Below are 12,224 nucleotides of genomic sequence, written 5' to 3' on the forward strand. Positions count from 1 at the left end.
ATAGATTTTGTTTATTCCACAACGGTAAAATCTCTAAAATAAAACTAAAATAACATTATTTCTTCAGAATTGATCCGAGCTATTCTAAATTAATGTAAAAACGATCCTCACGTTATGACAGTAATGACTTTGACATATGTGGACAAAGTAGAAATCTTTTAATTCTTTTATGTGAAAAATAAATGAGGCGAATAACATCGAAATTAAAAATTAATATAAATAAGTAGTTAATAATCAAAATATAGATCATAGTATCTAAAATCTTGTATAAGAATGGTACGTTCCAAGTTTAATATAAAATTTGCTAGTATAAATGATATTTTTGGGATAGCATATTGCGTATAACCTCAAAATCACAATGCAAGTATTTATTTGTTTCAGAAACCTATTATATTGCAAGGGCACGAACGTGCCATCACCCAAATCAAATACAACAGAGAAGGAGATCTTCTATTTTCGGCATCTAAAGGTAATAAACCCGACGTATGGTATTCATTAAACGGTGAACGATTAGGTACATTCAACGGTCATCAAGGAGCTGTTTGGTGTATAGACGTCGATTGGACGTCCACTAGATTTATGTCCGGTGCTGGTGACAATACTTGCAAAATATGGGATTGCGAAACCGGTAAAGAAATTGGCAATATACCGTCGGCTTCTTCAGTTCGAACATGTATGTTCAGTTATTCGGCTAATATGGCCGTATATACCACCGATAAAGCTATGAGACAACCGTGCGAGATATTTATTATTGATACCAGAATCGTAGATGAAAGTACCGGTAGTCAACAACCAATTTTGAGAATACCCATATCAGGACATAGAGTATCATCGATTTTATGGGATAATTTGGATGAAAGTATTATAACCGGTCACGAAAACGGAGAACTCATACAATGGGACTTGAAAGTAAGTTATCTTCATATTTAAATTGAATTTATAATGTTATATTACTATTTTTTAAGACTGGTAAACAAATAAATAAAGTTAAAGAACACGATCTTCTAATTAACGATATGCAATGGAATAAAGATCAAACAATGTTTATAACCGCATCTAAAGATCACACTGCTAAACTTTTTGATGCCAAAGATTTACTACTACTGAAAACTTATAAAACTGAAAGACCCGTTAATTCCGCATCTATAAGTCCGATATTGGATCACGTAGTACTAGGGGGAGGACAAGATGCTATGGATGTAACTACTACGTCTACAAGGGTGGGAAAGTTTGATTCCAGGTCAGTTTTTTTACTTAAAGTTCTTATAGTAACTGTGGTTTATCTTTTCCTTCTTTTATTAGGTTTTTCCATTTGGTTTTCGAGGAAGAATTCGGAAGGGTGAAAGGTCACTTCGGTCCCATTAATAGTGTCGCTTTCCATCCGGACGGTAAAAGTTATAGTTCAGGGGGAGAGGATGGTTTCGTTAGAGTACATACTTTTGATTCTTCTTACTTTGAATACAATTTTGATTATTAAATAAAATTGAATAAATAAAACCGTTTATATATAATGTTTTTCCATTTTCCCGAACTATTAATTCATCTATAAAAACATCATTTTATACAGGAAGTCTCAATTGTTACTGGTACGTTTGAACTACTTCATTCAAACTCTTTAAAAATGGTATTGAAAGTTTAAGCATTTTCCAATTATGTTTTCTATTAAATATTTTTATTTAAATCGAAACATATTAGTCTTGGTGCGCCCTCTATTAGCTAGTATCGTGAATCTTCGGGTGACCTAATTTAAAAATGGCTTCCATCGGTTACCATGGTAATATCTCCATGAAAACAAAAAATTATAATGAATGTCATTGTTATGGTTTAATTTTAATGATGCAGTTAAAGTTTTTGCAAAATATTTTAGAAGCACAAGTAAGTAAATTCATTTTATAAACGTATAATCTATTTTGGTACCTTTATTAATTGTAATTTCAATGTGACGTATTTAATTGTCATCATTCATGATTGAATCAAATTTTTAAATGATTTATATAGTATATGTTTATTTTTTTAGGACAGCGATTTCAAAATCGCTGGTTTGTGTTGGTCGCCGAATAATCAAAAACTAGCCGTAGCCACTTGCGATCGTCAGATATTACTTTTCGACGAAAAAGGTGACAAACGTGATAAATTCTCGACGAAACCTTACGATCCAGAAGCCGGCAAAAAATCTTACATCATAACGGGAATTGCTTTTAGTCCGGATTCGACAAAGATTGCCGTAGCCCAAAGTGATTGTATAGTATACGTTTATAAAATCGGCGATAAATGGGGCGAGAAAAAAGTTGGTAATTAAAATATTGAAAAAAAAAATTACATTTACTTGTATTTATTTCAGGCTATTTGTAATAAATTTCCGCAACCGTCACCGGTTACTTGTATCATTTGGTTATTAACCGGACCGATTATATGTGGTTTGGTGGACGGTAAAGTTCGAGCCCTACAAACTAAAACCAATAAATCTCAAAGTCTTTTTGCCTCGAATAGTCTCGTAGTTTCCTTAGCACCGAATTCTAAAGGTACTGGTTTTTTATCGGGACACGTTGACGGTAACGTCATTAGGTAAATAAACGATTAATTTTATTAATATTATGTATGTATTTTTTTAAATTTATTTGGTAGGTTTTTTATAACCAGCGATCACGGGGAAGACGAAGCTCAAGGACGTGTAGCTTTGCATTCCGTTCCTCCTTACGGTTTAGCCTGGCCTCAAGGTCATATATTTATGGCCGGTTGTGATAAAAGAGTTTCTATAATAAATAATCATGGAAAATCGGTAAAAACTTTCGATTATACTAAAGATACCAGTGAGCACGATTTTAACGTAGCTTGTTGCAGTCCGAGCGGTCAAGTAAAAAATTTGAACCGAATTTTCCAATACAAATTTAATTTTTACATTATTTTCAGGCCGTTGTTATAGGAAGTTTCAGTCGTTTGAGATTATATATATGGAACACTAGAAAATTTATATGGGAAGAGAGCGTTTCTAAAGAACTGACGAATTTTTATACGATTACTGTTTTAGCTTGGAAAAGGGACGGTTCGAAAGTTAATTGCGGGGGCCTTTGCGGAGCAGTGTTCATGTTCGAATCAGGTAACTTTCACAATCAATCCATCGGTTATTAGTTACGAAAAGTATTCGTTTTCAAGTGCTAAAAAGAACCGTTTGGAAAGATAAATACGAAATAACATACGTGGGACCTAATCAGGTGTTGATAAAACCTTTGAACGCGGACGAAAGTAACGTTATATTAAAATCTCGATACGGCGGTGAAATTGGCGACGTTAAAATAATGGGTAAAGATTGTTATTTGGTAGCTAGGACCGAAGAAACGTTACTCGTAGCAGATTTGATCAGAAATCTCACGAGCGAGGTAAGTTACCGCGCTAATATAAATATTTACATTCAAAATTTTCACTTTTCAGGTACACTGGAATAATACGGGGCGCAACGAGAAATTTTATTTCGAAAATTCGAACGTTTGTTTGGTTTTCAATTCCGGCGAATTGACTTTAATCGAATACGGCGATAACGACGTTTTATGTTCTGTTAGAACGGAATTTGCGAATCCCCATTTAATAAGCGTTAGATTAAACGAACGTAATTCGACAACGGATAATAAAAAATTAGCTTATTTACTCGATTTAAAAACCGTATGCGTCGTCGATTTGGTTAACGGAGTTTTGTTGGGACAAATCGGCCACGATTCCAAAATCGATTGGTTGGAATTGAACGAAATCGGAAATAAATTGTTATTCCGAGATAAAAAACAGAGGTATTCAAATAATTATTTATCATTCGTATCAATTAATTTGATTATATTTTCAAGATTAATACTAGTAGACGTAATTTCCCAACAGAAGCAAACGATTTTTACCGGCGTTAATTTCGTTCAATGGGTTGAAAATAGTGACGTGGCCGTAGCTCAAGCTAATAATACTTTAGCGATATGGTACAACATCGATTTACCAGAAAATCCGACGGTATTGACGGTAAAAGGCGACGTAATCGATATAGTTAGAAATAACGGTAAAACCGAAGCGATTTGTCTAGACGGCAATAATACGTTCAATTTGGAATTAGACGAAGGACTCGTCGAATTCGGTACGTTCAAATTATCCCGATTTTGCGAATTTTTCCTTTAAATAAATCGTTTTAGGTACCGCGATGAACGATAACGATTATAACAGAGCCGTACTCTTTCTGGAAACTATGCGGAATTCCACCGAAGCGGAAGCGATGTGGCACACTTTATATTCCACAGCGATGAAACAACAAAATTTACCTCTAGCCGAACGATGTAGTACCGCTCTAAACGAAGTAGCTACCGCTCATTTTTTACGCGAAACCGCGAAGGAAGCGAAAAATAATTTGTTGGAAGAAAATCCGGAAATTTGGGCTCGACTATCGATTTTATACGGGGATTTAAATACGGCGGAAAATATTTATTTGGAACAAGGAGATATCGGAAAAGCTTTGGATATGTACAAGAAGTTACATAGATGGGACGAGGCGTTGAGGTGAAAAAACGAATATTTTCGAAATTTTTTGTGTTATGATAGTTGTTTTAGATTGGCCGAACGGAGGAATTACGGAAATTTGAAGGAATTAAAAGAAGAACACATGTCGTTGTTGACGCAAAGCGGACAATACGAAAAAGTCGGTTTAGTATTGGAAAACGAAGGGAAATACGAAGAATCTCTCAATATGTATTTGAAATCTAATAAATTAACTCGCGTCCCGAACCTTTTAAATAAATATCCTCAATTATTAAACGATCATAATGTCATAGGAATAGTTTTGAAAAATTTAATCAAACAAGAATTATACGAATACGCCGCCGAAATATACGAAAAATTAGATAAACCTGATCTGGCTATGGAATGTTACAGAAAAGGTAAATATACTTTAAATATTTTATCAATATATAAAGAAAAAACGACAACTTAGACAGCTGACATATGACGTACATGAAGTCGACCGCTAACATTGTTACCAACTAACATTACATTATATTCATTATTGATTTCAGATATATTTTCGATAATTTTTTAGGAAAAATATGGAACAAAGCGGTAGATTTAGCTCGAACGGTAAGTCCCGATAAAGTAGTACGATTAGAAGAAGAATGGGGCGATAGTTTAGTCGAAAGTAAACAAATGGACGCCGCCATTAGTCATTACATCGAAGCGGGATGCACCATTAAAGCTTTGAACGCCGCAGTAGCCGCTAGACAATGGAAAAAAGCCGTTCACATCATAAAAGTTATCGACGACGCCGATACCGTTAGAAAATATTACGAAATTATCGCTAATCATTTCTCTAGTATTAAAGTAAAGTATTCATAATTGAAATAATAATTAGCTTTATATATATATATATATATATATATATATATATATATATATATATATATATATATATATATATATATATATATTGTTTTGGTAGGATTATTCGACGGCGGAAAAATTATATTCGGCATGCGGTATGTACAAAGAAGCCGTCGAAATGTATAACGAAGCCGGTCAATGGGAAAAAGCGCACGTCATCGCTTCCAAATATTTAGATAACGAAGAAGTCTACGATATGTACGTTAAACACGCGGAAACTTTAGAAGAAATCGGAAAATATAGGGAAGCTGAAAAATTGTACGTTTCAGTTAAAGCGCCAGATTTAGCTATCGCCATGTACAAAAAGGTGGAGCAGTACGATAATATGGTGAGTTTAATGGTTTTTTTCTTTGTCGGGAAACTTTGTAATTGCTTTTTGAGTATTTCTAATCACTTTAGTTTATCGGTTATTTATCGATAATTTTAGATTAGACTTGTGGAAAAATATCACCCGAATCTATTACAAACCACTCATCTACATTTGGGGCAACAATTGGAAAACCAAGGAAAATACAGAGCGGCGGAAATACATTTTTTGGCCATCGACGAATGGAAAGCCGCTATGAATATGTACAGGTTTGTAATAGAAAAATATATCGTGACGAAACGTCGATTTATTTTTAAATTTCAGAAATTTGGGGATGTGGGAAGAAGCTTATAGAGTAGCTAAACAAAACGGCGGTCCTCACGCCGCTAACCAAGTGGCTTTTCTGTGGGCCAGATCTCTCCATATCGATTCGGCAATAAAATTATTAAACAAATACGGTATATTGGAGCAATGTATTAACTACGCTTGCGAAACTTATCAATTCGATTTCGCTTTCCAATTATGCAAAAATCTACCCGACAAGGTAAACAATTTGATCCGTATAAAAAAATATATAAATAGTATACGATGTTATTTCAGGTAAAAGAAGTCCATTTGAAACACGCCATGGCTTTGGAAGACGACGGTAAATATAACGAAGCCGAATCCGAATTTATTTCAGCCGGTAAACCGAAAGAGGCTATCCTGATGTACGTTCACGCTCAAAATTGGATGAACGCTTTGAAAATAGCCGAGAAATACGAACCGGACGCGGTACCTGAAGTACTTAGGGCACAAGCCGAACAATGTTTCAAAGATAAACGCTATTCCGAATTCGAGGTGTTGTTATTGAGGGCGCAACTACCGGAAATGATCGTCCACAAATATAAAAACGAAGGTAATATGAAGAGAAAATGGATAATTGAGTCACTGGGTGAATTGATAAAAAAATAAATGAGCGAATAACGAAGTTGTTTGAGTGACCAATTAGGTGAATAATTCATTTTTCAAGTTAATAACTGAATGACTCGATCAATATTTGATTAATCAAGTGATTAAGTGATTATTTATTATTAAATAATAACTTAAATAAGTAAAACGATTCACAAATAGGAAAAAAAATAACAAAATAATATTACAATAGTACAATCTACGCCATCTATTTAATAATATCCAAACTACGTTAAATAATGTACAGAAAAGTAGGAATTTACAAATTTCAGATACTCAGTTTGGCGTCCTGCTTATAGATGGCGAAATTAGTTTGTAAATAGTCTGCCATTTTTATCATTAATTTTAAAAAACAGTCGACGCCATCTATTTAATAATATCCAAACTACGTTAAATATTTTACAGAGAAGTAGAAATTAATAAATTTTAGATACTTAGTTTGACATCTTACAGATGGTAAAATTAGTTTTATTTGAACAAACATTCCCTATTTTTATAATTAACCTAAAAGGAAGAATAAACATCAACTGAATGATTAATTAACTCAATGACTGATCAAATAAGCAATTAATTGAATAAGAGTACCGACTAAAGGAATAACTGACTATTCAAGAGTAATGATTGATTGAATGTTTGAATAATTGATATACCGATTGTCCTATTACGTCCGGGTACGATTTAATCCAATATTTTATTTCAAGATATGTGGATAGACGCTTTGCGAGTCTGTAAAGATTATTTACCGCATCTTTATCCGGATCTTCAATCGGAATATAGTAGTTCGCATCACAATCAAATGACGGACGTCAGTATAGAGACATTATTATCGAGAGCTAACGAATGGGCGTTGGCAGGTCAACATAAACAAGCCGTCGATTGTTTATTACAGGTTCACATATTTGAATGTTATTGAAAGGGATTTTAATAATTTTTTTACATTTTTCAGGTTAATACGAACATAACGGAACCGTCTATAGTTAAAAGAGCGCTGTTACGAGCAGCCGATATGGTAAATAAATTTCTATTCGGAGACGAAGCTTTGGAAATTATCAAAATATTATGTCCGAGGTTAGTATTTATCTCGTGTTTTTTTTTTTTTGGTGTTATGTCTATTTGTTTTTAATTAGATTGATAGAAATCGGCGAAAATAACGTTGCGGCGCAATTGTACATCAGCGTGGAAATGATGAAAGAAGCCATCGATTCTTTTATAATAGCCGAAGAATGGAATAAAGCTAGAAAAATAGCCAAAGAACTCGATCCGTTTTTGGAAAATTACGTCGAAACCAAATACAAGGATAGATTATTAAAAAAAGGGGACGTCGAACAATTGGCGGATATCGGTAAGGTTTTATTTTATTTACTATAATCTCAATTATCTTAATATAACTTATTTTAGATATAATCGGAGCGTTGGATTTATTAGCCGAACAAGGACAGTGGACGAGATGTATAGAAAAAGCCAAATCACACAGTAATCCGATTTTACACAAATACGTCGCCCTTTACGCCGCCAAATTATTAAAAGATCGTCTAATTATCGAAGCCCTTCAATTATATTACACGCACGGAGCTCCGGCAATACCGCAAAATTTCAATATTTACAATCACATCGCTACCGAAATGTTCGGAGCTAATTTTATGTCGGATCCAGATAGTTACGCTACTTGGGAACAATTACGACAAATTTTATTCGAAATTGTAAGTTTTCTTTTTGTATCACGCTCACCGTTTATAAGTGAACATAATGATTTTTTTAGAACGAACATTTGGAAAATGCCGTTAACGTAAACGCCGAAACGAAAGTACATTTCCGACATTTACTTTTGGTAGCTCATTATTACGCTCTAAGAACCGCTTGCAAACAAGTACCTTCGTTAAAATCGATCGCCGTTAAAATTAGTACGGCCCTATTGAGATATACCGATATCATTCCCGCAGATAAAGCCTATTATGAAGCAGGTACGCTTACAACGCCGTTTTTAATTATCCCTCGTATAAACACACACTTTCAAATAATCGACTCTATGAATTTTTCGTTTATACACTTATTGTTAACCAACCCTCGTATACATATAAATTGTTAACTAACCCTTGTACGAATCTTGATCTTCTTTTTTATGCAGCTCGAACCTATTACATAATAAAATATCGAGAATTAATTTTCTCTTCTTTTTTACGGTTCGTCCTACATATAGTCAATAAATTCGAATAAATCTATCCTAGATTTAAGTGAAATATTCCATTTCATATGACCTTATATGATCTATAATATTCGCTAACAACTTTCACGTCATGTTTATATCAAAGGAACGTACCCTTGATGTTACGAGGTTATGTTTTAATGTCATTTTGTATCGTTATTGTTTTTATTCAAATTTCTTTGAGGTTTTTCTCGTGATTTTTGTTTTATTTTTTCAATTTAGTGATTATTTTGAAAACTTTCTTGTTTATTTGAATAATTAAATCAAGTTTTCGTGTTCAAATCACTTTTAATCGCTGGTATTTCGATTTTCTTTGTGTTTAGTTAAATTTTTTTCGATAGGTAAAGATCTAAAAGAAGAAGGAAAACTTTCGGAAGCATTCGTATTCCTGAATCACTATTTAGACCTTTGCGAAGCCATAGAAGAAGATGAAGGACAATTAGTAGATCATTCCGATCTACTACAAACAGATTTTCCATCGAATATACCTTTACCCCATCATCCTTACCTAATGGAAGATCCAAAAGAACACGATAACGTTAAGGAATGGGTGCTGGCAGTTAGTATGGATCAAAAAATCGAACAGGTACTTATATACAATTTCAATTCAATTTATGACAGTTTTTTTTTGTTTAAAGGCTTTACCTATCGACGATAGACAACTTTACGAATCCTGCCTTCAACCTGGAGAAACTCCGTGTTTGATAACTGGTTATCCGGTGAGAAAACAAGCCGTTACTTTTTCCAAAACTAATCTTCAAGCTAATAAAGACGCTTGGAACAAATTGAATATGGGCGCTAAAATGGCCCCAGATTCCAACGTTGCCAGTGCTATATCTTTCTTGGTAAAATGGTGCGGTACACCTAATTAACTTTATATTATTAATTGATTTAATATAATTTAATTTCAAATATTAATTTCGTTTTTTTTTCCTTCATATCCTTGGAATTGGTGGTTATGATGAATTCTAGATAATTTCATTAATTTTTTTGTTCCTCTCTTCTCTATTATTCATTAAAGCGGCCATAACGAGTGAACAATTGAGAAATTGAATCTTATATTATAAAGTGTGTACAAAAATTGTTGATAAATAGTAGTAGTTCATTTGTACCCCCGTGTATAATGGATCATAACTAAGTAAAAAAATGATTTATCATATTTTTAATTTCATTAATTGTTCAATATTCAAGATTACATTGTATTTCGACTCATACAGTGCATATTATATTATACTGTGTGTACAAAAAAAATTGGTAAACAGTGGTAGGCTGAAAAGTGAAGTGAATTTGATGGAAATCTAAATAAAAAGCAAAATAAACTTATTAATTTCTATATTACATCAAAATCTAACCATTAAATCAAATGATAAAATAGTACACGCTAGATAATCGAGTATAAATTGTACATAACTAAAATCCTCAATGAAAAAAAAATAAATAAACTTGAGACACTGAAATAAAAACCAAAATTCATGCTTAACTCGACACCCCGCGTACATAAACATCTCTTAAACGTGACCAACAATATTTACTGCATAAATAAATGTTCAGCAGAAGGTAGAGGTGCTAAACCATCCGTAACGTTAGGTAATTGAGTCAAATCTGGTAGATTCCTGATGTGATTATGCAATTCTGTTCTCACATTAAACACCTTCAATAATTTCTCCTGATATTCCTATAAAAATTAACAAATAAAATCGCTTTAAATTAAATTAGTAAGCAAACTCACTTCCAAGTTTCTTTCAGCTTGAGCCAACAACTCCTCTTGCAAATGCAAATAATCTCTCATCATAACGGACACTTTCTTCCTGTGTTCCATTTCAGATGATAATCTATGATTATACTGGCTAAGTAAATGAACGGCTTCTCCGACTTGGGCGCTTAATTTTTCCGCAGCTTCTTTATCTGTAATAAACAAGGGTTATTTAAGAAATTTAACATTTTATTTTGTAAATAATTACCTTGTATTTTCGAAATTAGAGATACTTCAGATACTTCCCTGGGTAATTTTGCTATTCGTTCCCTAACGATTTCGTCAGACGAAGCTATATTAATTTCCAAATCTTGAATGGCTTTTATTAATTCTTCTGGTTCCGGTGGATCTCCCGCGGGTGTACGTGGACTCAATTGTATGTGAGTTTCAATCGAACCATCCGAATGCTGTAAAAAATTCCTATTAATTTGATGTAATCAAATTTATTATGTTAATTACCTCCACAATTTTCTCAGTCTCCGATTTCCTTCTCTCCCTAGTAGGACTCCTCTTCTTATCACTAATTTTAGGTTTTTTATTTGGCGGTTCGTATCCCAAAACTAAATAAAAATACTTCGATTTGAGTTGATTAAATTAAATTAAAAAACTTACCTAACGCTCTTTGAAATTCTGTTATCAATAAACTATCGTATATACCACGGTCGTTCCATATAGTTAATAATCTATCTAAACTGTTTTTAGTTTTTTCATCGCATTTAGACATATGTTCGAAAGCTTTTTTCAAATGTAAACTGAATTCTTGTCCGTATTCCGGCCCCTTTTTTTTACTGTTTTGTATTACATCGTTAGCGAGGTACATAAAGATCAATTTTTTCGAATCTTTGGCTATACAACAATAAACATAACAATACTAGATTTCTTTTAAATCTAAGAATATATTTACCTTTAATAAGTTCTCTAATCCATATTTTCGCTACAGTACTATAATGTTTCCTATGATGGATTAACCATAAACTTAAAGTCTGTATACTTTGCGAGGAATTATTTAATTCAGCTAATTTCTTAATGAATGCCGTTTCAGTAAATCCTCCTGCCATCACTAATATTATTTATAATTAATCGATATTTAAAAATTAAAATTCGTAAGGAAACTTTGTTGTAAATATAACCATTAAATAATATACGACAAACAAATTTCACTATTAGTAAATTTATCTTTTCAAATATATATTTTATCTTACTCGCACTGGTAATAACTACTATATCTTTATTTCTTTTTATTAGTTTTTTTACCCCGCCGTGTTGGTACCATAAATTTTGACATTGGCAGCTGACATTACGTCGCTTGTTTTGAGTTTCCTATGGAGTAGTTTGTTAAATATTCGCAGCGGGTAAAGTGTTGTTTTTATATTTATGTGTGTATAAATGAAAATAGAATATTTCAGGTAAATCTTATATACTATATTCCAATTTTGGAAATTTCACTAGCAAACAAAAATGTTAAACGAAGTAAAATTTTTCGGGGGCGTTTTGAAATTTTACCCGTGACAGGTGTCATCTGTATTTTACTTTTACCACATACTGTTAATTTAGTTAATAAATTTCTATTTATTTATAAATGATATTTATCGCTTAACGATCTTTTAGATTTG

The 12,224-nt window shown here is 32.7% G+C and overlaps 3 protein-coding genes across 3 annotated transcripts; 2 read left to right on the plus strand and 1 right to left on the minus strand.

The window, feature by feature from the left end:
• Positions 1-116: 116 nt before the first annotated feature.
• On the plus strand, positions 117-1,508 carry LOC130442498 (eukaryotic translation initiation factor 3 subunit I). The gene is made up of 4 exons (XM_056776658.1): positions 117-276; positions 382-909; positions 966-1,240; positions 1,303-1,508. The coding sequence occupies exons 1-4, from the start codon at positions 274-276 to the stop codon at positions 1,475-1,477; spliced, it is 981 nt and encodes a 326-aa protein (XP_056632636.1). The 5' UTR covers positions 117-273; the 3' UTR covers positions 1,478-1,508.
• Positions 1,509-1,836: 328 nt separating this feature from the next.
• Positions 1,837-9,770, plus strand: LOC130442674 (intraflagellar transport protein 172 homolog). Its single transcript, XM_056776991.1, has 22 exons — positions 1,837-1,875; positions 2,018-2,287; positions 2,342-2,565; positions 2,626-2,854; positions 2,911-3,097; positions 3,154-3,377; positions 3,430-3,779; positions 3,834-4,108; positions 4,164-4,524; positions 4,576-4,901; positions 5,060-5,337; positions 5,456-5,725; positions 5,825-5,973; positions 6,029-6,248; positions 6,305-6,602; positions 7,357-7,544; positions 7,602-7,723; positions 7,783-7,997; positions 8,054-8,355; positions 8,415-8,616; positions 9,200-9,444; positions 9,497-9,770. Exons 1-22 carry the CDS (start codon positions 1,837-1,839, stop codon positions 9,728-9,730), a joined length of 5,208 nt encoding a protein of 1,735 aa, XP_056632969.1. The 3' UTR covers positions 9,731-9,770.
• Positions 9,771-10,174: 404 nt separating this feature from the next.
• Positions 10,175-11,770, minus strand: LOC130443116 (regulation of nuclear pre-mRNA domain-containing protein 1B). Its single transcript, XM_056777590.1, has 6 exons — positions 11,516-11,770; positions 11,224-11,457; positions 11,071-11,171; positions 10,820-11,018; positions 10,588-10,763; positions 10,175-10,533 (listed from the first exon to the last, which is right to left on the minus strand). Exons 1-6 carry the CDS (start codon positions 11,667-11,669, stop codon positions 10,387-10,389), a joined length of 1,011 nt encoding a protein of 336 aa, XP_056633568.1. The 5' UTR covers positions 11,670-11,770; the 3' UTR covers positions 10,175-10,386.
• Between the last annotated feature and the right edge of the window lie 454 nt (positions 11,771-12,224).

The sequence above is a fragment of the Diorhabda sublineata genome, chromosome 4 (assembly GCF_026230105.1).
Source record: "Diorhabda sublineata isolate icDioSubl1.1 chromosome 4, icDioSubl1.1, whole genome shotgun sequence".
NCBI lineage: Eukaryota > Metazoa > Arthropoda > Insecta > Coleoptera > Chrysomelidae > Diorhabda > Diorhabda sublineata.